This window comes from Morone saxatilis, unplaced genomic scaffold, assembly GCF_004916995.1.
Source record: "Morone saxatilis isolate NCDOM2014 unplaced genomic scaffold, NCSU_SB_2.0 Contig0, whole genome shotgun sequence".
Classification (NCBI taxonomy): domain Eukaryota; kingdom Metazoa; phylum Chordata; class Actinopteri; family Moronidae; genus Morone; species Morone saxatilis.
Window position 1 is genome coordinate 14775870 of NW_023339650.1, and position 25240 is coordinate 14801109.

The 25240-nt window shown below is 42.0% G+C and overlaps 2 protein-coding genes across 2 annotated transcripts; one reads left to right on the top strand and one right to left on the bottom strand.

The window, feature by feature from the left end:
• The first annotated feature begins 3134 nt into the window (after nucleotides 1–3134).
• Nucleotides 3135–4600, top strand: LOC118323742 (oxygen-regulated protein 1). Its single transcript, XM_035655806.1, has 2 exons — nucleotides 3135–3767; nucleotides 4439–4600. The coding sequence occupies exons 1-2, from the start codon at nucleotides 3135–3137 to the stop codon at nucleotides 4598–4600; spliced, it is 795 nt and encodes a 264-aa protein (XP_035511699.1).
• Nucleotides 4601–13604: 9004 nt separating this feature from the next.
• Nucleotides 13605–25234, bottom strand: LOC118343614 (protein MLP1 homolog). The gene is made up of 10 exons (XM_035651673.1): nucleotides 25194–25234; nucleotides 18088–24520; nucleotides 17898–17997; nucleotides 17530–17605; nucleotides 17334–17442; nucleotides 16936–17067; nucleotides 16179–16268; nucleotides 15503–15646; nucleotides 15194–15378; nucleotides 13605–15091 (listed from the first exon to the last, which is right to left on the bottom strand). The coding sequence occupies exons 2-10, from the start codon at nucleotides 24517–24519 to the stop codon at nucleotides 14923–14925; spliced, it is 7437 nt and encodes a 2478-aa protein (XP_035507566.1). The 5' UTR covers nucleotide 24520; nucleotides 25194–25234; the 3' UTR covers nucleotides 13605–14922.
• Nucleotides 25235–25240: the final 6 nt, after the last annotated feature.

Consider the following 25240-nt stretch of genomic DNA (forward strand, 5'->3'; position numbering starts at 1 on the left):
CGAATTGAGGCAATATATGCAGACTGAAGAGAGGTGCTTGATGGGAACACAGGCAGACAGATCTGGAGGAGCAGCTGCACGGAGGACGCTGGGCCAAATATAGAAAGGGGACAAGGGCCAAAACATATCACACATTTTTTCCCATTAACAGCATAGGTTTGAATCTAACTTGGCGCCAATTAGTTGTAGTATAGGCGCAAAGTATTTAAAAATAGAGCATGGCAGGGGTGACAATGCACCCGGAACGCAGAGACAGATATCTCTGTCATGGCGGCGTGTGATTTCACGTGTAATCATGTGAAGGAAAAATAACAGTATTCATATCGCCAGCTGGTTCGTTATAACTCTGTGACGTGGAAGGTTATGTGACAAATGGAGCTTCAGTCATTTGTTGCTATTACCTGTCATGCTACTTTGAGTGCGGGGCCTCAGCTCGTGGGGGGGTCTATTTTCATTCTGATTTCGGTATGTTTGGCAGGATCTGTGCCGCTGTATCAGTGCGACCAGCCGTTTTTTCCTTTTCCATTTTTAACAGCTTGGTTTCAACATTTTCTGGTCTCTTATCTCTAGAGTGAAGGGCTGGAATGAGGGGCATGCAGGCTTCGGGCCTACCTGTTTACTTTGAGGGCTTCCTCCATTGTCCCCCAACCCCCCCCACCAGTTTCCTTTGAAGGATTTTTCACATTTTTGTGCTCGTTGTTGTTTTGGGAACAGGTCATGAGCTAGGCACATGGGAGTCTCCTGTGGCATTCCTGAATCTCTGTCTGGTCAGGCTCAGCAGGAATTCTTTCCTACCGCACATATCGTCTCTTTGGTACACACCTGAGATATTTTTACAGCCGTAAACTAAAGAGTATAACAGAGTGTCATCACTTTATCCTTTTATACTGAGCTGAAACCTGATAACTTTTATATATTCCTTTGATTCCCTAACTTCAGCCTCAGGTTTACTGTGGAATGAAGTTATCCGTTGTTGACTTAATCCCTTTCGCTACAGAAATAGCCTCAGTTTTGGTAACTGTTATGCAACTCGTGATATGGTTAAGCATATACATGACTGGCTAATTCCCCCCCCGTAATACGGTTCAACCTAATCTACTGGACTCCACTACCCTTCTAAACTTAATTGTATTTCTGGGACGAGCGTGTGTATTTTTGTCTGTAAGAGTGTCAACATGTGTTTGCTATTAAAGGAATGTTAAGGAATGATATTTTTAAATGTCTTTTTTTATACTAAGATGTACTGTCTGTGGTTAGATCACACAGTCTCAATCTCCAAAAACAACTCTCTGATATAACTTCTTTGTCCATCAATCTGATTTCTCATTATTGATAGGTACTGAGGTAAATGTTCACTTCTCTCAAGAGCCTTCCTCAAAAGGACCTGCTAATGGAGAGCCCCTTAATCCTTATTATCTAAAGAGGTCCTCAATGAGATTACACACCTTGCACGAATATTACAACTGGACAACAATTTACCATCTGCTGCTCTCATTTTAATTCGTATAACCTTCTGCAGGTGCGGGTTGTGCTCTTATTTAGGCCTTAAAAAAAAGCTAAGCACAAGTACAAAAACATTAATAAAATGCTTTGTTGTACGTTAATATAAAATCACTATAAAAACTAGTGTCAATTAAACGTCCTTTAAGAACACAAAGGATTTCCACTTGTATCTCATTGTTAAAGTGTTTTTATTTATTTAGTATTTGTTCTATACAAATGTGCTTCAGGTCTATTTAACATATAATTAAAGTATCTCAGGTCCTTATCCCACCTCTTCGCCCTGCTATGACAGCTTTATATCCAACTGTGTGACACACCTTTCTGAAGAGGATTTCCAAGCACTGCACTTGCAGTGGAGATTAACTTTGAGCAAAGATTAAGCAAATTAACCATGATGGAGTCTCCCGAAATAAACTGTTGCTGTGCAGTTAGTTCAACAGCAGTCATCATGTAGAGCACGGAATAACATTTCATGGATCCTTTCAAAGCGGTTGGGAATTTTATGATGCCGACATAGGTGAGTTCACTTAAAAATCTGGCAATTTTGTTTTGTATGCGTTCACTGCGTTGAACTTGTTTACTGCCTCCAGTTATAATCTGTGGTTATGTGTTACACCAGCATTAGAAAGGCCATAAACATACATTTGAACTAGATCTGATTCATTAACAATTACTACAAATATTTCACCCTGAATGTGTTATAAATAATAATTTCATGTTGGTCTATTGTCAAATAATACCAAAACTGCTACTAGTACTAACTACTAATACTAAATAATACATCTGAAATTGCTTTGATCAACTTTTGAAATTAAATGACTTTTTTAAATCACATTTAATAAAATCTGTTTTAATGAATAATGTTCTATAATTTATCACTTAGATTTTCATGTGAAATGCAACAACAATTTTGCTATAAATGTGTAAAAATCTTGATTTGAATGTTTTGAGACCAATTAGTTCTGATACAACAGACGACTTCTGTTTCATAAAGCCTATAAATTAAATTCTATGTTAATGTATGCATTTTCTATATTAAAAACTTAATACTGAAGTGTGGTATAACACGATTCACATAACCTAATAATTATGATAAAATAAATACTAGCGACAGAGAAGAATCTGTCACACATTTCTCCATGGCTTTTTCTGTATCTGTATCTACTGTGTTGTTGAAACTCAGGTAATCAAATAATTGAAAATGCCATTCATGTGGCAGGTTTCCTAGAATCGAGGTCATGTTACCTGATGGCCACAGTCGTACGAAGTAAACAACATATGTTTGGAAGACGTCATTCAGCTGTTTATACATTACACATTATTTAGTTGTCTTGAACGTGTTGTTATGTTTGTGTGTCAACCCAACTGCAGGAGCCTTTTTCTTTGTATACAAAAATTATTGGTTTTTGTGAAGATTATTGTTTACCGTAAAAACAAATATTATTGTTTACCATAAAAACAAAGATTATTGTTTACAGTTAATTGATTCTGAGGAGAAAGCTTTGCTGATAAGAAATAAAAAACCTTGTTATTTCATCATTTACTTTGTGATTTATTATACAGAACATCAACTAAATATCTAATTCTTTATCTTTTTCTCCCCTTCCAGCAAATCAACAATGATAAATGAGATGGGCCTTCTGAGGATCCTCCCTGATCAGTCATCAGGGAGTGGGCACTCCTGTGGCACCCCACGCCACCCAAGCATCATCGACCCAATTCTATCAAAGCGCGTCTGCTTCTACAAAAGTGGAGACCCTCAGTTCAATGGTCTGCGCATGGTCATCAACAACCGCACCTTTAAAACATTCGATGCGCTCCTGGACAGTCTCTCTAAAAAGGTTCCCCTGCCATTTGGGGTGAGGAACATTACCACTCCTCGGGGGGTTCATGCAGTCTATACTTTGGATGAACTGGAGGATGGGAAATCCTACATCTGCTCTGACAGCCGTAAGGTAAAACCTATCAACCTGGCCATGGCGAGGAAGAAGCCGCCGCCCTGGTACCATGCCAGGCCTCTTAGCTCCCGCCGTCGGACTGTACAGCAGGCCAGGTTTTTCCCCGGCCAGAACCTCCACAAGAACGAACTGGTGGTTGTGCGCACACCGAAGAGGCTACTGGTTTTTCGCAATGGTGACCCTACCGTAAAACACACTGTGGTGGTTCACAAGAGGACTACGCCGACTTTTCAGTCCATCCTGGAATATATTTCAGAGCTGCTGCTGTTTCATGTGGTGAAATTACACACATCTGATGGCAGACGTGTGAGTGTTCTCCTCTGTCAATACAACATGGAACATGGAATTAGTTAAATAAAATAAAAACAAGCACTATAGTGACAAGATACTAAAAAACACTACACAGTAACTTCACTTTTAATGCAGAAAAATCAAAGAAAACTGAAAGCATGTTAACAAACTGAATGATAGAGCCATTAAAGCCCAAACTGATATCTAAAAGCACACTATATTTGAACAGATAGGTAGAGTGCAAAAATGACCATTTTCTATTTTAAAATCCTTCAAGAATACATGGACATTCCCCTGATGTTCAGATACATAGGTTGTGGTTGGTGTTAGTGACCAATAAAAGACTGGTTTAAACCTTGTCTGTAAATAACCGTCACATGAGGAGAGAAAGTGTTAAGCTCCTTTAGCAACTCACCCTAATACATAGAAAGGCATTCTTGGATACTGTAATGTAAGGCTAATGGGCCAAGCATCTATTGTATATTCAGTTCATTATTTAAAGAAATAATTTAATCTTGTCAGACATGTTGATACATGCATTTAATTTGCAATTATGTATAATTACTCCCTAACATATTTTGGTTTAATATTTTTTTCCCCCTATTCTACTTATTATATCTAGTGCTAACACAGTCAAATGTCATTAGAGTGATAAAAACCTTATTTTTTTCTACTGTCTACCGCAGGTGGATGGTCTTGCAGGCTTAATACTGTGTTCTGGCATCATAGTGGCTGCAGGCAGGGAGCCATTCAGGCCTGCAAACTACAATGCACAGAAATCACCAGCTCCAACATTGTTGCCTACAAAACGAATGGGTCGCAGAAGACTAAACCGTAAGTTTATATGAGAATTTTTTTTTTGATGGATCTCTATACAATCCTTTTGTTTTATTTAGTTGACGAGAACATTCTCATTAATGAACCCGTAACTGTATGACACATACGGTGTGTAGTAATCTACCTGCTCTCATGGGATGAAGATTGGGAAAGTGCTGAGGCAGTGATATTATGCATAATACCGTGGATGACCTACATGCACTGTCTATGTGGTGTATATGTCAGCTATTGTTCTTCATGAGTTGTAAATAGTTTTACTATCTTTCTAACTTTTCTTTTTTCTCTTTTTTATCCTTTCATGCTTCCTGGATTTCCTCTTCAATCCTTGCCTGAAATATTTGGAAATTTTTTACTTACATCTCTACCTTTTTTATACCTGACTGGCTCTTTTAACCTACTGAAAAGGTAAAAAGAAGTCTCTATCATATACTTCAAGGTCAAGAAAATTCTCCCCGTCATCTGAGAGGTACATCGTGAATCAGATCCATAACTCTATTGCAGAGAGTTCTTGCGACCTACCCACTAACCCCACAAACTCTGTTGAATTGGAGTTGGGTCATAAATTAAAGTCAGTAGCAGAAACTGAGGGTGACACCTGCCTTGATGATGGAGCTGGAGGGCAGGACAGCTTGCTGCCCACAGACGACGACATTGAGAAGTCCTTTCGAGTGAACCAAGATGGTAGCATGACAGTGGAGATGAGGGTGCGGCTTACAATCAAGGAAGAGGAAACCATCCATTGGACGACCACCCTGACACGCTCAAGTGTAGCCAATCAGCTTAATGCAAGCAGTTTACCGGAGTCTGAGGCAGAACAGGAGATCGGCTCTCTAAAATCAGACTCACTGGATTTACAAAGTCCTGCTGCCTCCATCGACACCATCAACAAGGATAAAACTGAGGATAACAATGACGAAGATCCACCATCACTAGGCAACGGAGCTTTCAGTGAGAGTAACAATGAAGAAGATTATGTCAAAGCTCAGACAGACGTGATGTCCCCTAGGAGAGCTCCTACACCAGGGCACAAGCAAATTAGAAAAAAACAAGCCTCTATGGAGAGCATAAAATCGGTGAAGGCAGAGGGGATTCAAGAAGGTATGGTTGGTTCTTACTCCTACAGAGAGCAGACAGAACATGGAGCCATGACAGAGAAGTATTGCATGGTCAAACAGAGTAGCACTAAACCAGTGCCCAAACCTAGACAATTTTGCTCTGTGGATTCCTACAATGTAAACAGCAGAAATATATCCACATTCAAATCTGAGATGACTGAAATGCTACAGATTGAATCCAGCGGAGAGGAGGTCACTGAAACTGTCTTACACATATATGAACAGCACACCTGCCAGGATAATTTCTTTGCAAACCTTTGTGCACAGGGTACGTCTGCTCCAGGGTTTCCGTTTTGCAGGCCAGCTACCTCAGGAACTGGACAGTTCTCCAATAATGAGTTTGAACCCGAGCTCTGTAGACCATCAACAGCTTCTGAATCAATTAGCATCTGGAGGGCTGAGAGCATGTCAGTAACATCTGATTTAACATTGCCCTCACTGAAGACTGGTGCAGTTCAAGCAACAAAAGCTCAGCAACAATTCCCAAAGCCCACTAAAGGCAAAGACAAGACCCAACAAAGAGAGGTCAATATCGATAAGAGAATATCCTCGAAACCCAAAGTGGTCAACAAACGCCTTCATCGGCTTAAGTCACCAGGAAAAAGACAAAAAGAAAATTCTGCAGAAGCAACCGAGAACCGTAAGAAAGCAAAAACTTTCTCCAGTGCTGGGTTCATTAAGAAAATATATGGGAATAAATCTAAATCAGCAAAAAGCATGATGAAGCTTAAAAAGGGACCAACACAAAATGGATATGGGGATGTTACAACAAAGAATTCACAACAGTGGGATAATACAATAAAATGTATTCTCAAAGACCCAAATATACCATCAGCACAGAAAGAAAATACAAATGAGATAGTTTCTGAATGTTGCAGGCTGAATGTTGCCCCCAATGAATTAAGCCAATCACGGGCAATACTGACACGTCAGACATCAGTGCATCAGGAGAAAAAGAACGAAAACGAGTCCTATGATGTTAGTCAAAGCATGGCACTGCCTCCTTTTGACTCCTCTAGCTCTGTTACTAATGAATATGTGGAAAACTGGCTAGAGAAAGCCCATCTTAACCCCACAGCCTTGCTAGATGAGGAAAGTAAAAAATCTGAAGCAGTTAATCTTGTACAGACAGAAAACGGCAGGTGTGGAAAGTCTGAAAATGAGGATGGCTTGATGATTGTGGCAGAGAAGGTAAAGTGTTCGAAGGAGACATCAGAAATACAAACATGTCAAACTCTCAAAACTAACCTACTGCCTGAGAATGTGCAACGAGGTTCTGTCAAACAAAGAATCAAATCTTTTGAAAACAAATCGAGTCCATCAATGGAGAAAACCACAGTCAATCAGCAAGTCGCCCCTAGTCATACAACCACTACAAACACAGAAAACTACAATAGTTTAGCTCAGAATAATATAGAAGAAATAAAGCCTCTCTCAAATAGTTACTGTTCTGAAGTGATTCCACAAACAAGGAAGACCTCAACAGAAATGCCACCAGGCAGTGAAGTGGAAAATAAATCAAGTCCAATCAAAATCTCACTTCAAAAAGCAACACCTTCCAATACACTTTCAATGGAGCTACCACCACCACCACCACCTGCTGAAAACACAGAGCTATCCAACAATGAATATTGTGTGATGGATGCATCCTCAGTGGTCAGCAGCACATTATACAGGTTATCATCAATGAGCAGTCAAATGTCAGATACTCATCCATTACCCATCAGTCCTACATCTGACAAGGCCATTTCACCTACAGACCACACAATGGAAATGACAACATCAATTCAGACTGACATTCCTTCCACACTGGGGGAAGCACCATTACCAAGAACTCCATCTATTAAAAGGGCCCCTTTGGTCAGTAATCTGTCCCTTGACAGGAAAATGTCTCTCAGAAAGGCTCATCTGGATAAATATACTTTATGTAGTGATGCCACTTCAGAGACAACCACATCAACTACTCCCATCAACATAGTGGCTGATAATGTGTTGCCAAACAGCAACTGTCCAACAAGGACACAACAGCCCAGGGAAATGCCGCGAGAAGAAAGACAGCAATCAAACAGCATGTTAGATTTGAAATATAGTCTATCATGTTGTACTTCTCCTACTCCTGCTAGTTTAACATCTGAAGAGAGAATGTCATCAGCCAGTATTCCATCAAGTGAGGCTCCAACACCGAGTGATCTTTCATTTAAAGAGACAAAAACAAATGAAACAGCACTTTTAACTCAAAAAGAGGCATCATCACCTGAACTCTTGGTGAAAAAAGTAAAAATTATGAGCACTCCATCTCCAGAGAGAAAACCCCAACCGAAGAAATTCTCGTCTGAGCTTCCTCATTACTCTCCAAAATTATCAGCAATACATAACCATCCTCCAGATAAAACTGTGTCACCAAATATTGGAATACAAAAACATGCAACACCAAATGCTAGCCCCTCCACTGAGAGAAAGCACACACTTTACAAACCTAAATTTCAAAAGAGACATTCTCCATATTCTCAGTCTCTGGACATGGTGTCACCGCCTGTCAGACGCAAGTCAAATAGAAAGTTGCTCTCTAGTAATCTCTCCTCAGACAATGCATCAGAGCCGATAACTAAGACACAAAGGAAAACATCATCTGAAAGAAAGCATCTACAAACAGCACAGTCAATAAAACCAGCAACTGAACTGGACAAACCACTAACTTGTCACACTCTTGTGCCACTGGAAGCTGATCAAAGTGATGACAATAAGGTGAATAAGACAGATGACCTTATAACAGCAGGTCAAGACAAATCCATGACAGAAACACAAATAATGCCACAGCCATTAACAATCGCAAATCAGCCAAACATGAAACCCGTGCTTGAGGAGATTTGCTACTCAATAAAGTCAATTAGACAAATCACACAGAACAAACGACCATCATGTCTAGAAAAGTCCAACAGCCTGCCTGACTTCTCTTCTCATGTGGCCTCTACATTTGGCTCATCATCTAAAGCTCTCCTTGCTTTCTTGTCCGTCATGACCCTAAAAGAAGGCATAACTAACCAAAATATGGATGAGCTGAATGCAAACAATGTCAGCTGCTCTGAGGCTTTAAAAATGATTGATTCTCTCAGAGAAATTGCAAGCATTGAGGATTCTGACAAGTTAAAAGTTAGTTTGTCAAATTTACAGAAGTCAGCTTCAAAGCAGCTCCTGCAAAGTTGGAAGGGCTTTCAGGAACTCAGTGACAAATGTCGAAGCTCAACACCAAAAAGTTCAGAGCAAGAACTTGTTACCGAGGCAAGTCCTGAAAGCGACTGTGGCATTGATGAAAATGTTATTGATGAGATCATGGATAACCTTGACATACCTGATAAGCTCAAGGAGGAATTGGCCTCTCTTTCAGTGGGTGTCAAAAGTGACAGTGACGATGAGGAAGAGATTATTGAGAAAGTGGAACTGTCACCAGAAGATAACGGTAATGCCAAGATATCCCCTTTCTCCACAGAAGATGTTGTTAATGGGAGGGATGTCACTCAAGATGAGAAAGCTAATGTTGATGTGAGCTCCATCATTAAAAAATTTACAGACATTTACCAGCCAAAACAATCCAGCATGGGTAGTATAACAGAAAAGCACAACCCTAAAGACAAGGACAGCAAATATGGGCAGAATGGTGTGGCCACATGTCCACCAGCTGAACCAAATAATGAACAGATACCTGACAAAAGGCAGCTTTATAGTGCAGTACTGTTTGTACAAGAGAATGGGGAGGGTATGCACTCATGTAAGGATGCAGGAAGTCCAGAAAATCAGGAAGAACAAAATCAGCAGCAATGCCACGATGAAGACAAATCAAACATGAATGGAGTGGTCAGCAGCAAGAAAAAACTTGAACAAGACAGTTGTACCTCTGAGGTAAAGGAGCAAGACATGGAAAGTAATGAGCTGCAGATGCATAGTGAGGAAAGCATGAGTATCCCTGAGAATGAGAATACCCATGATGACGAGTCAGATTCAGAACAGGAAGGGCAGAACATGTCAAGTGCCAATAAAGATTCAGAGCAGAAAGTAAGCTGTGAACCAAAAGTATCTAGCTCATTAGCAGGCGAGCAACAAAGTTCAGAAGAGGAACCAGAAGTTGAATGTGAGGGAATACAACAGGAGAATGGAGAAAGTGATGACTTGTCCAACCCTAAAAGTCACTCTGAGGAGGAAGAGGACAAGCGAACAAGTTCCAATTACTATGCAGAACTGAGTGTAAAAGGGAACAAAGGAATATCCAGACCAGATAGTCAAAACAATTCTTTGTCAGTGGAAGAGCAACCAGAAGTTGAATGTAAGGAACTAGGCAACAAAGAGGCTCTGTCTAACCCCGCAAGTCCATCTAACTCAGAAAAAGAAGAGCAGGGTCAAGCAGGCTGTATCGGACTGAAAGTCAGTATTGACAAAAGCACATGTAATTCAGATGTGGAGGAGCCATCTTCAGAGGAAGAACAGCCTGAGGCAGAATTTAAAAAACTAAAGGTTATCATAGAGGAAAGCTTGTCTGGCAATACAGAAGAGCAGGAGAGTGTGGAGGAGGAAGAACACCTTGAAGATATCCCATATCAAACAAAACAATGTAAAGAGTTACAGGCTTTGATAGAAGAAACAGATGAGGACAAGGTCAGCTCAGACGATGAGGACACACATGCTGATAAAATTTGGGATAAGACAAAGAGTCAGGATATTGTAGAGGGAGATCTAAGCAATTTGATATTAAATCAGGATCCATATACCAAAAAGGAGGACAGTAGTTTCAGATTTAATACAGATGAGGATAGTGGGAATGACCACAGCAGCTGTGAAGAACATGTAGAGGTAGAGCAACCAAAAGTCGAAGATAAACAGATCAGCGGCTCAGCTGAAGAAGAATTAAGCTACTATGAAAAAGAGTCCTGCTCAGAGGAAGAACATACCGACGTGGACATATACACAGAAGAGAGCCGTACAGAATATCAGGAAGCTCCTGCATTAGAAACAACGTCTAAAGTTACAAAATGTGAAAAGGCTGTGGAAGAACTCAGGAATCAATCTGAAGAAATAATATCCCAATCTATCGCACAGAGAGTAATTCTTCTGAAAAAGCAGGTTGCTGATACCCAGAAGAAGAAAAATACAACAGAAAGTTCTCCCATGAGGCATTTCTCACCAGGAAATGCTCCTCCTGAGTTGGATGTTGAGGATTCACCCTCTGAATTGCCCACATCTGAGTCGGCTCTCAGCAGCCGATCAGCTACTCAGTCATCATTATCTTTCAGCTATGATTCCAGTGGTGTTATAACCACAGAGCCTGAGGGCAACAGGGTCAGATCCATCAGGGAAATGTTCCTGGCAAAGAGTGCCTCAGATATCCAGCACGGACACAGACGTTTTCCAAGCCCAAAGAAATCAGAGCGGTCCGAGTTAAGAGCAGAGACCTCAGCTAGTGGTGGGTATCAGTCTCAGACTTCAAGTGAGTTGTCTAGCGGCGAAGATGATTCCTCACGGAAATCTATCACTAAAGGCTTTGTGAGAAGAACAATTGAAAGGCTTTATGGCAAGAAAGAGTCGAATCCTGATGAGGAAGAAAGTGAAAGGCCCCCATCTGCGCCAAAACAGAAAAAGAAAGAAGATTCAAGCATTTTCTCTTCGTTCCACATAGCCCGGTCCAAAGCAGTGTCTGAGCTGTCTTACTTCAATTCCACTAATGCGCTGGACACCTTTAGTGAAGCAACACGATGCATAGCTTTTAATGCGCAAGTCGGGCCTGAAGACAGCGTCCCTATTGATAACAGACGATGGCTCCTTAGAGAGAACACGCTGATCAGAAAGTCTGTTTCAGACCCAGTTGGAATAAACAAAACCTTCACAAACTCTCCTCAAGGCAAAGGAGCGTGTGAGGATACGGAAGAGAACGCCTCATATTCCCATGCAAGCACAAAGTCTGAACTGGAAGACAAGAAGTCGTTTTCAAGGAAGTGCACCTACTTTTCTTTGCCTCATGCTAGTGACTCAGACGCATGTCAGGATGACATGAGCACAGTTAGCAAGGGCAGCGTGAATGGTGACAGCGTCATAGATACAAAGGACAATTCAGAGGACACTAAAATGTGGGCAGAGAGGAATGGCGGGCTTCCTAGTCTTGGTGTTCCTGACTTTAAGATGATGGATAACAAAGTTCACCCACTGACTGAACTTCCGCCTGATGGTGAGGTTGTAGTTGCACAGCCTAGGAGAGGTCAAGGTGTTATGAACAGAAGGCTTCAGGAGCCTGATATGTTGGACTTACTGTACAATTTTTGTGGTCAGAATTGTCCCATCCTGTGAGGGCAATTCTTCTAGCTATTTAACACAATCACAAAACAAGGACTAAGGACTTTTTTTGTCTGAATAACTGTACATTGTTGGGCTACAGTATAATATATTGTCTTCGGTGCCTACATTTTGATGTTGCCATAGCCTTGGCATAATACACTATCCTATGTCAATTCATTTGAGGTAACTGCCGAATGTGTAATAATGTGTCTCAGATGCACAAGCCAATGGATTAACCTTTCATCATATTTTAACATGTATGTTAAAAGCTTGTGATCGTTTTGTCAGTTTATGCTCCTTGTTTAATGTAAAATTAGTGAATGTGTTTTTGTAACATCTTGATTGTGTATTTGCCATGCACACTCCAGAGCAGCTCTTTCTTCTTATAGGTTGCCTGTCAACAGAACAAGTACCCAGAGCATTACTGTAATCTTGTTTTAAAACTCTTAAAACCGATCAAGTCCCCGCAGATGTCAGGCAACAAGGCCAATCCCCACCACACCGAGTGAACGGGGTCAGTTTGTGGTCGCAGCTCGTGGTCGCAGCTCAAGGTTCAAAAAAGCACCTGATGACACAGGTTGTATGCAGATTGTTTAAATTGTCAGTAATTGCTCAATGTGGTACTCAATTTAACTTAATTTTGTATATTAACTGTCTAAATTGTAAATAAGACATTTGATTTTCACTAAGTAACCATAGAATAAAACATATTTATAATAGCCTGACCTTTATAATTAGGATAAATTGTTTTCAATGTGGCAGCTGTAACAATTCTGTTAAAACTGATATGGGAGAGTAAAATTGTATTTACAAATGTTGGTTCTTGTTGGTGTTTGCTCTTCTACTTTGTAATAACCTATTTCCAGAATAAATTATGTCCAAATCATCTCTATGGTTCTTGGATTGGATTGAAAATACCAGTGCATTTAGTCTCACAGGGAAAACCAGATGATCAAGATTGATTCTAGTGTCAGTAAAAGTCTAAGGACCAAGGTGACAGTTGTGGTAAAGATACCTTAGGAAGCTCAGCTCAGTTGTTTTCTCCTGCTGATCAGTATCAGATCTCTGAGGAGGAGCGGAGGCCTCTTGTTTTCTTACTCTCCGTCTGAGGAAGTATCCATGTTGTTCTAAGGTTGTTTTGTTTCTCAGAAGTTGCCATCGAGTTGGCCCGTGTTGTGACAGGAGTGTCGAGGAATGCACTAAGAGGGGAGTGTTTACATCTGCAACTACAAAGAGAAAACATGACAGCCAGAGAATTCCCACATTTGACATCTCTCACATCTCAAACGTGTGTACATACATTTGCTGTTAATAACAGCAATTTATATATTTTTTACGAATTTAACATAATGGAGATAAAGAATATTTTTATATAAAACTAAAGCATGGTAGAATCTTCTAAATATGACTGACACATAAATGTTTACAACAACAGTGTCCACTAGATGGCATTAGTGAACAACACAACAATGACTGAAGAGGGTCAATATGTGGTAAAGGGGTCACTAGTAGGTTTACAAGCTTAGCTCAGCACATAATCAATTACTGTGTCTTCCAAGAAAGGAAACCAATGACACACAAAAAGTTTTAAACTGTTTATTATTTAAATAAATATTTACACAACAGCTTCGTATAAATCAAAGTTCTTTTTCTTACACAACACATCTTTCTAAAAGCAACTGTTTAACAAGAAGGAAGGAGAAAATAAGGGATGGATTACAATGATACTGTAAATCTGTGTTGAGAGAGGCAGAGATTCATCTCACCCCCTCCCCCTGTAGATCACTGATTTAACACCTGAGCCTTACGACCTTGCTCATCTTTCATTATACATTTTGTTATAGTATGCATTAATCTACATGATAATTTGATATACATTTTAATTTGTTGTTACTAAGGAATAGGAGGATGATACTCTACACTAACTCATTAAAAAGCCATAACGTATGGCTAGAAAAAAAGAAAATTAAAACAAATCGGCATCTTAAGTCACACATTATTCATTCAGGCACAAACAAAGCAATAGACAGCCTCGGTGAAATTAAAATACATCACTCATACAGTATAGGCTACAATGCCCTGCTAAATGGTGTACAGTATATGGCTCAGCTTGGAAAACTAAACATTTCAGGCAAGGTGATCTAAGAAAATTAGAGCACACAATTAATGCCCAAGCTACAGTTCTAACCCACATCTCCTCAATAAGACTGCAGGAATGAGTCCCTCTGCTTAAATCACCTGGTTTAGATGAAATGTTGCAATAAAGAAAGTGAAGTCATGGGGACTTATGTGGAAAACCTTTAACGCCCAGCAGAGAACTTTGAGCATTATCCATGTTGCTTAAACAACAGTTTGATACTCTGGCAGCATCACTGCAACTGTAAAGAGATGAGCATGAAAAAAAAAAAACAAAAAAAAAAAACAATGTACACATAGTTTACTACAGCATTTAAGTGAAAAACATTAAAACAAAAATGAGGATAAAACTCTAAAATAACTTTTATTCAATGCAGTCTGTTGATTTTATGCTTCTCAGGGATTTAAAAGAAAAACAACATGAAAATGCTCTTTGTTTTCTATTGCTGTCAGGTCATGCATGTAAACTCCATACGTCTAATAAAACCAATTGTTTATTTAAAAATGTATAAAGAAAATACTCTTTTTTTCAAAATACTATTCAGGGAGGGATTAAAGGGTGAATTAATAACATTTTTCAACAACACCTTGTTGTTTTCATCCTGAGATTCAAACCAATGTGTGTCCTCTCCAAGGAGTAATTTTACAGTTTTTTTTTTTAATTGTTATGCAAATACAAATCATCAGACACTGTTTAGTGATAGTGCGTCCTGTTGGTCAGTGAGCATCTTGGTTAAATCCATTGTTACCTTTCCTGAAGACTGTCATACTGCACCCGTTTTGGGCTGGGTCGAGCGTGTTCCACTCACAAAGTTATAAACCAAAAACTGAGAAGTGCCAAAATATTTTGTGGCAAAGAGTTTTCCATCAGGAGTGGGGTCGGAGAAAGCGATCTCATCTTTGCTCAGGTATGAACCGTATATGAAGTTGTTCCTGTGCGAGAAAACAAAAACAAAAAAAATCTATGTCAGTTATGTTCAATTTGTTTTGAGATGATATGACATAAAATCTTGGTTGGTTTGAAGACACACTGACCTGAGGCACTCGAGCATGCGCGAGGCGATGCCCTGGCGTCTCATCATGCTGACGACCCAGATGCGGCTGATGCCACAGATGGCTGGCTCCGGCGTTGTGGAACAGCACCAAGCTCTCTGACGTTCAAACATCACCTTCTCTCCCTCTGAACCCTCTGGTACGGGCTCCTCAATCACCCTGAACCCCTGTGAGGATTCACGAGGCTCAGTATACTGATGCTGTATGTTCTTAGGTTTGCTTTTACATAAAACAAAATTATATCTGTGAGGACAAATATCTCCTGGCTGATATAAGATTGCAGTCTCTTACCTCTTGTATGTGCTCTGCTATAAGGCATCCACCCACTTTCTTGTCATTGGAGATGAAGAGGAAGGTCTTGGTCTGAGAGGGACACTTGGTCTCCACCTGCTGGAAGCCGAGGTCATTGTCCACCATCTCCCTGATCTCCTCAACCTGAAAAACAATGACCGGGTAATATGTATTCAGACCTTTGAACAGTTTAGATTATGGCTGTTTGCCATTTGAATGATATCATATGTGTACCACACTGCAGTGTATGTTCGCACAATGTTTTACATAAGCTGACTATAAAATTCAGATTCACAGTTGTCAGAGTTACTGCATATCACAGAATGTGGCTGTACTGTGATACAATACAGGACACTAGTCGCCATCGTATTGTCTTTAATTTGATTGCTGATACTGTTGTTCTGCGTAACTTTAACACCAAGTTAACTAAAGCAAAATGTATTTTTATAGCCCAAACTCACCAGTTTATGATCTGACAACATACAACCTCTTTTCTTCAACCCCTGATAAAGGCTCTAAAGCATTAAGTATATTTGGAACAAAAAACAATGTCTCTATTACTATTCTAATTTTTCTGAGGGATTATAGCAATTACTGTACATAAGAAAATATATTTTAATTGCTTTAGTGGGGCTGTCCTCATCAGTGATGTTGTCTTTGGTGTCTAAGGTCGTACCTTCTTCAGAGCATATTTGGGATCATCTGGCAGGACAAGAATGATCTTCCCGTCGGGATACTCTCCCAGAATCCTCTCTTTTTTCCATCCCTGAAAAAAAAAAAAGGAGAAAAAAATGGTGCATTTAAGTAAGAGAAAGGAGCATTTTTTCCATCTCAATGAAGCATTCATGTTCTTTATTTGCTATATACGTAGTAACGTAGTAGTAATGTCCTATGTCCTCCTACATTACAGTTAACACTGCAACAGATTGTTCTACTTTTTCTTAATTCATATGGCTGTATAGTTTATTTAAATTATGTTATTGTTAGATACATTTGACACTTGTTTGCACTATATATAATAGTGTATATATAATATATAATAACTTTATTAGACAAAGTTCTGTTGATTAATGGTATTGAGAATCAGAATCTGTAAGACGTGCTTCAGAGCCAATACTGAGGAGGGAGCCACTCACACTGATACCTGCAGTATCATCTCTTGCTGAATGTACCACACTGCAGTCGGACTCAAACTCTTGGCCATTAATTTGGTATGCATCGAAGTTCATGTTCTCATGTTAACTAACTAAACTGAACAAATCTAACCAAGCAGCAGTTCAAATAAACTACTCAACATGCTCGGTGTGAATTCTCCCTCTGTGTATTTTTAGAAAAAGCGTGGAACAATCTGTGTATTGCCCTGATGAGTCAATATTGTGAGACAGTAGGCAGGACAAATAATAGACGTGTAATTTAAGGAAACTTCCTCTCACCACATATTTGACAGCGCTGATGAACTGGTTGTGGAAGAGTAAATGTTGAGATTCATCTTCAGGGTTGGCAGCAGAGTAGAGCATCCCACACACACCGCAGGCCACTGCTCCGAAATGCTTCTGTCCTGCATCCTACGAGACAAAGAAAACAGCTCCTTACCACTCCTTGCATCTAAACACATCCTACAGATGGATATAAGGAATTTATTCAGCTAATCCTCAGTGATGTTGAACAGCACAGAAGGCCTCAAACTGCAATGTCTTTACTTGATATTCTTCCTCTTTACAACAGCAACTTAAAGTCCGACCTCTAGTTTACTTGCGATACAAAATACTGATGATAGTCTGAAGGGTTCGGATGCACAGGATTCCTGCCAGTTAAAAAGGAATTCACTCACAATAATGGTTTGGGTGCCATCTTTGTCAGCATCCTTTAGCTTCTTGACTTCTTTTTGCAGACAGGCATCAGAGAGAGGAGCCCCACCATCTTGTGTCTTTGCTGCTTTGCTGTGATACAAACACACATCATATTAATTCAAGTTTCTATTGATACAAGGAAAAACCTGTCAAATGACTTAAGATGGAACTTCTTACTCTTGACAAGGTTTTTCCGATGTCTTCTCAGCTGCCTTCACTGTGTCTGTCCTAATCCCCGGAGACGGAGCGCTGACTGTAAGAAAAGGTACGATTCTTACACAGTTTTGTACAAGCAGTCAAAGTTGTTTTTGAACACTTACACACAAATAATAACACAGTGACATGACCAAATCAAGAACACATACTCAATTCTTTAAGTAACAACTGTACCATGATATTTAACAGATTTCGTAATATTACATTTCTGACATAGTGGGATGTTTTTCTCTTAGATTTCATAATCTTGAAGAGAGAATCAGTCCTGTATTTAGTAATGTCACAACATGACAGACGTTTACATAAATCATATGCAAATAAATACATACCTGCAGGCTTTTCTTCACACTGCTGAGTGCCATCAGACACTTTCGAGCTCGCTGCAGAGGCAATCGAGGAGGTGGAAGCTGTAATTGGATCAGCTGTATCCTACGTAAGAAAGAGAGAAGGGGTAAGTAACATCTTTAATAACATTGCTGTTTGTGACACATATTATTGCGTAATTTGTTTTTGAGTTACCTTGCATTTGCTGCCTGGCGATGGCGATGGATTTATGGTTTTCTGAGACGCTGAACCAACATTGGCCTTCGGAGCAGCAGGCTTCGTCTCAGATGTGGTTGAACCGGCAGGATGGGATGATGCTGAAGTAGACTGCTTGAGCTGAGCACTTCCACTACCAGTGGGCTTTAACTGAGGCGAAGCAGAAGCAGCAGGCTTGGACTGACCTGGAGCCGGGGCAGCTTTTGACTGAGGTGTCATCAAAACAGGAGGCTTTAACGGAGCTTTAGCTGAAGGAGCAGCTTTGGAAGAGGCAGCGGCAGCAGCTGTGGCCTTTGTCTGCGCTGTTGTTGTAACGGCAGGCTTTGGCTGAGCTGTAGCTGCACCAGTGTGCTTTGACTGACCTGAGATCTGTCCAGCAGGTGTGGTTGGAGCTTTAAGTTTTGCCTGGTTGGAAAGTGGTGATGAAACTGTGAGTTTAGATTGAGCTGAGGGATTTGACTGAACGTTAGGTCGAGCCCCCTGTGTGGGCCTCGACTGAGGACCGGGTCTTGTCGGGGTCACTGGTAAGGGGTCATCATCTAGCTCAAAGTCATCAAAGGAATACTTGGGTCTGGGTCTGTATGGCTTGTACTCAACGGGCTTCTGTTTCTGAGCATTAAGCCCGTTGGGCATGGGAGGGGGGACGGCTGGGAGGGTCCTCTTGGCTGCTGATCTGGTAACTTTTGGGGCGGGCCCCGGAGACGGGGTCGCTTTAGGAGTCTGAGCCTTACTTTGCCTTGTAGATTTACGGGTTTCTGTACTGGGAGGCCCAGTTTTGGAGGCTTCAGTTTTGGCAGGTTCAGGTTTAGTGGGTTCGGTTTTGACAGGTTCGGGTTTAGTGGGTTCGGTTTGGGAGGTTTCTGTTTTAGTGGGTTCAGCCTTAGGAATTTCAACCTTGGGAACTTCTGCTTTCGGTGTTGCAGGCTTGCTAGTTGAGGCAGGACTTGGGAGAGGGGATTTAGATGGACTGGCGGCAGGTGGAGGAGCCGCCGTCACGGGACTCACTGAAAATGGAGAGGAGGCAGACAGGGGTCCTTGCCAATCTAGGTCTGAAAACATCTGATTTGCTTGGTCGGATTTAAGTTTCTTTACACGTGCCCAAGACATCTTCTCTCTCTGCAGTTCAACCTGTCTCAGTCTTTGATATCTAGTTAACTTCTTTTTCTCGTGGGCCTTCAGTGGCACTGAAACCTGTGTGATGAAGAAACGCCTCTTTTGGGGCTCTGCAGCAGGCTTTGCCTCGACTGAATCAGCCGTCGAAGGCTGGGCCACAGATGCCTCCACAGCAGGGGTCACCGAAGCGGAGCACCCCTCTGGTCCAGCAGGAGTAGCAACATTAACAGTGTCGGCATCCTTCGTGTTAACAGGTGGACTTTCCTTCTTGCTGGCTTCGCTCTTTGCTGCCGCCTCCGCTGCTGCTGTTGCTGCTGCTGTTGCCGCTGCTGTTGCCGCTGCTGCTGCTGCCGCCGCTTGTTTTTCTTCCTCTATCCTCTTCAGCAACATGCTGTCTGTGGCAATGTCCTCTGCGATTTCCTGACACAGTGCTAACAGGTTCAGCTGCTGTCTGTTTGCTGTTCTCTTAGACGCTGCAGCCTTTTGCTCAGCCAGAGCTGCCAGACGGGCTTTGGTTCTGGCCTGCGTGTTCATTTCTTGTTTCTTGGGTTTTTCTGCTTCCTGTCCCTTTTTATCATCTCCAGCCTTTTCGGCTGAGTTGTTTTGGTTCAAGTTGGTCCCACAAGTGTCATCTTTATTTTTCTCATTAACCTTTTCCTCTGAGGTTTTAGGAGAGACTGCCTCAGGCGTTTCCTGTGGTTTTTCTATTATGGTAATGTCACTATCTTCCTCATTCTCTTCCTCCGCTACTACGATCTCACGACCTATCTCTATATCCTCCAGAATCTGCACTTCTGGTAGGTCCAAGTTACCCTCCGCATTCTCTACCACCAGTGCATTACAGTCTTCATTTATGACTTGAACATGAGAGCTTGCCATATCAATCTCTGAGGTATTAACATCCATCAGGTCAGATGATGGTTGCTGGCAATGGTCAGAATTTTGGATAACTTCAACACTTTCCTCAGTTGAAATTTCTGTCCCAAGCCTGGTCTCCTGATCCAATCCCTCACTTGAATTGGTCACTGTAGCATCTTTGACCTCCCCGGTTGTCTGACATTGCTGCACTTCTGCCTCAGCGAACGCAGCTTGTTGGGAAATGTTTAAAATCCTTTGATTTTCCACTTCACCTGCCAACGCACTGTCTGGATTCACCTGCTCTGAAAGCGAGACCGACAACCCTGATTCGGCTGCTGCTTGAGTGACAATATCAAAGTGAATTTCACTCTGTGGGACCGGTTCCAAGATCACAAACTCCTCAGATGTACTATCTGGTATTTCAACTTCAGTCGTGGCTGTAGTTGTTGTCACGGTGACATCTGCGACCTCCTGAAGTCCAGTGTCCTCCTGCACCTGTTCAGAAAACTCTGTGGCACTGACGCAGTCTGGATACCCATTACTTTCACTTTTTTCTGTCACATCTTCTGACTGGCCATCTGGCGTGCTGATGTCATCGCTAGAGCTGATCACGGCAACTTGTTTCACATCCACACTCTGCTCCAACTGTGCAGAGACACAACTATCTGGCACACTGATGGTTTGTACTTCCATTTCAACTCCTTGGCTGTCTGAGACACTAATTTGTTGTTCAACACTTTCCTCGTTTTCCAGCTGTTGGTTACAAATGTCTCTGTTTTCTTCATTAGTGGATGAATCTTCTTCCATCTGCTGGCTCTCCGTGTCCTGCAGGTCTAGTAAAGACACACCATCGTGGTCCAGCGCTGCTGTAGAAATCTCTCTCTCATCAGTACTCTCTGGACTACTAATGGGCTCATACACTACCTGGTGTTCAGGAATCTCAACCTCTGACTGATTAACCGTCTTAATCTGCTCCTCTGACGCCTGAATTACAATATCAATGTCATCTGGTTGGCCGCAAACAAAAACTATTACCTCATTGCTTCCAGTTCCTTCTCTGTGTCCAATATTACTGACCGTTTTGTCAGCCTTATCAGATGTGATTGAAATGATTGCAACTTCTTCTTCGACCTCATTTATCACTTGCCTTCCAGTTTCCTCTTCTAATGCAGAATCTGCCCTTTCTATTGATCCACTTATTACATCCATATCTGCTTGAATATGCACTGCACTATGCTCCGCCTGCTTGTTTTCATTATCCTTACTTTCGGAATTAGCCATTGGAAGAGGTTTGTGGATTTCATTTGATAAGGCCATACGGGGTGCATCGACTTCCCCCATCTCTTGGTTTTGCTGTTCGGTTGTAGGGGCTGCATTAGAAATCTCTTCTGGCGTTATTGTATTTTCCATATTTATGTGAACCTCTGGAACATCAACACATTCAGCAGTATGCTCGTCTTCATCGCCCTTACTCTCACAACTTGCAGTCACAAGATCTTTTTGAACTCCTGTGTTGAGTTCACTGACCTCCAGGCTCCCCGGGTTTTGTATTTCCACTGCAGATGGCGGACTAGAAACTTCCTCTGGTGTTGTTGTTGTTTGCACATCCATTTCTATTCGATTCTCAGTAGCATCCACACATTTTGCAACACCATCGTCCTTGTTTTCTTCACTCTCATTATTGGCAATGCTAAAATCTTTCTGTACTTCAATGTCGGCAGTGAGTCCATTGATCTCCTGACCGCTCTGGTTTTGTGTTTCTACTGTTGTTGGATCAGAAATCTCCTCTGGTGTTGCCTCCATCTGCAAATCCAATTCTCTTTTATTCTCAGTTGCACTCACACATTCAGTGACATTTCCATTATTCTCAAGAGTCTGAATCATTAGATCCTCTTGAACTTTTTCAGATATGTCTGTTGCAGGTTCAGTGACTTCTTGGCTCTTCTCGACCTGTGTTTCTACTGTAGGTGCAATGTTAGAAATCTCCTCTGGCGTTGTTGTCTGCATGTCCACTTGAACCCTGCTCTGACAATTTGCAACCGGATGTGTCTGTACTTTATAGGATATGTCTGTGGTGCGTTCACCGGCTTCTGGGCACTCCTGGCTTTGTACTTCCATTGTAGAAGCAGGATGAGAAATCTCTGATGCGATTGTAGTGTGCCCCTCACGTCCACTAGTACATTCAAAGTCCACCTTGTCTTCATTTTCAACCGTTACATCTTGATGAGCCTCAGTAGATTTGTCCGTGGTAAGTTCACTGACTTCCTGGCTGCTGTGGCTTTTCACTGCAGGTGCTGGGTTAGAAATCTCTAATGTCAGCGTCTGCATTTCCACTTTGTTCTGACTCTCTGGTCCACTCGCGTTCACCCCGGCTTCACTTTCAATGATTTTAGAATTTACCACACCATCTTCATTAAAATGTGTAGATATGTCTGAAACATGTTCACTCACTTCTTGGCTTTGTATTTCCACTGCAACGCCGTGATTACAAACCTCCTGCTGTTCATCTCCTGATGTTGCTAAAGCCTGTATATCCACTTTGATTTGACTATTTGGTGCAGTGGCAGATTCAAAGTCCGTCCCCTCTTCTTTTTCTACACTCGCAGGAATTTCTTTGACTTCAACAGGCATTACTGTAGTGTGGTCATTAACTTTGTGGTTCTCCTGGTTTTGCATATCCTCTTTAGGTGCTGAGTCAGACCTCTCCTCTGATGTTATTTTAGTCTGCATGTCCATGTCTACCTCACCCTCTGGGACTGTGACACTATCAGAGAGCACCTCTCTTTGATTTTGCTCACGATCTGGCGTCAGTATTTCGGTACAGCTGTCAGTCGTCTCGTCTGTCGCCTCTCGGCTCAGCTGTAGCTCAGCTAAAGGGCCAGGACCAGCGGCATTCTGGGTAGACAGGAACTCGACATCTATCTTTTCACTTTCTTCAAGCTTTACTTCAGATTTCCTGGCGAGTTTGTTCACACCGTCACAGGAGTTGGTAATTGTATCTTGCACTTCGTGGCTCCCTCGATCCTGCAGGTGTTCAGATTTCGATTGCTCTTTGAAGGTAACTTGGATTTTGAAACTGAGGTCTGTTTGAGTTTCTGGATTGCCAACAGACTCGGTTGTTGTTATGTTTTCCTCAGTCTGACTCTCTGGATTACTGTCCTCCGCTACCAGGATCTCTTCCGGTGCAGAGTTTGTTTTGTTTGGCGATGCTTTATCTTCTATACCTACATCGCTACGGCCCGCAGAGATACTGGCTGCTTCAATCACTCCCTCCACTTTAAGCTCTCCTTCCACACCTTTACATTTTATATCCAGCTTTATCTCCTCAGAAACAGACGGGGTGGTCTCCTTTGTTTCAACTTCACTGCTCACGTCTGTCTGACTTCTACGAGTTGAGTCCGTCCTTTCATCCGTCTGTGCTTCACCTTCGGAGCCTGGCTTTAGCTCTCCTGTATGAGAATATAGTGTTTCCATTGACAAAGCTAGTGTTTCATTATCTACATCCTTTTGGCTTTTGATGGACTCTGCAGCGTCCTTCTTTTCACTTTCTGCCTCAGATGTGATGCAAGGCGTATCTGAAGCTGCTGCAGCACAGTCTAAAATTTCTCTGCATGATGCAAGTGCTTCATTATCTAAGAGCTTTTGGCTTCCTACATTTTTAAATTCCCCCTGTTTACTGTCATCAGCTGCAAATTCGTTGCGAGCGTTTGCACTCCCTGGTACAGAGACTAAAGTCTCCTTCGAGTCTGCTTGTGTCGCATGGAGTGAAATTTCTGCTCTCTCTTGTTCAGTGACAGATTCGGCTTTATCGTCCTGATTAGCATCACTCAAGCTTTGAATACTCGACGAATCTGAAAATCGACCATAATTGTGGTCCATCTGAACAGGGTCTGTGAGTGCAGACGGGGATCCTTGGCTCATCTCCTGCGGGTCAGAAGACGACTCCTCAGCCCGGCGCTTAGCCTTGACTCGATTTGAATATTTTCTGATGCAGCGGGCCTTGTCGCCGTCGCCCCGCTCTCTAAAGAGGTCGGTCTTACCACCATCGCTGCTCAACTCATCCTCGGACTCCGTGGAGGCCGTTCGCTTCAGGGAAGATTTGGAGTTAGCTGTCTGCGAGGGAGCTTCTCCGCAGGAGGCACTTGTGGCTTTCAGGAGCTTGGCTTTGTTGACAGGTGGGTCAGAAAAGGTTTTGCTGGAATCCTTTGGAGGAGAACTCTGTTTGGATGACTTGGCTGGTTTATTTCCCCCTTCCACCGAGGCAGACGATTTCTTCTTAGTCCGCGGGGCTGCTGTGTTTTCTCGCGTGTTTCCTGTTTTAAGGGACCTATTATTGGCAGCTGGTGCAGTTTTAGATGGCAGAGCCTCCTCATCCTCATCCAACTTCCTCATCTTGGGCTGAGAATCAAGAGGAGCCGGTCCTCTCTTTGGGGCTGGCATTCTGTCAACGAACACAAAAACACACAAAATAGAGCTTTTACAGCAAGAAATGACAAATACATAATAAAAGCAGCAACGTGATCTTCAAATCACTACTTAATAAAGTTGGCTACGAGTAACAACCCTCCCTGCAGCTATCTGTTTTCCTTGTAGGTGTAGTAATGTGATCCTGCTGAACACACATCCAAAACGACGTGACAAAAAAACAACACGTGCCCGTATTCAATCAGTAAACACAGAATAAGTGTTGCATTAGCACGAACTATAACTATTCCCTGTTTTTCCCCCTAATAAACAACAAGACAGGCTAACGCTGGGACATAAACAGTGACACAATCGCAGTTAAACTAGGCGGCCATCGAGTCACACAATGTACGATCCCCGACATCCACTCACTCATTCGCCGTCTACATAAACGACCTTAAAGGCGGAGGTGGTTGTGAGCAGGAGTTTGTGCGGACAGAAACAACAAGCAGCCAGTTATCTGTGTACCAGTGGGCTTTTAGTGTCTGCTGGGAGTCCACACAGTGAGCTAACGCTACTAGCAGCGACCCGAGGCTCGTTGTGTCGAAGTGAGCGGAAACAGCATCAGCAGGGCAGCCGGAGCCCGGAGAGCACCGAGGGGTTGTTGCGGTGATAATGTCTAAGGGGAAAGGAGAAAGGTTGAGACTCACTTTGATGTTTTTCTTTTTCCAACAACAGCTGTTTTTTTTTTTTTTTT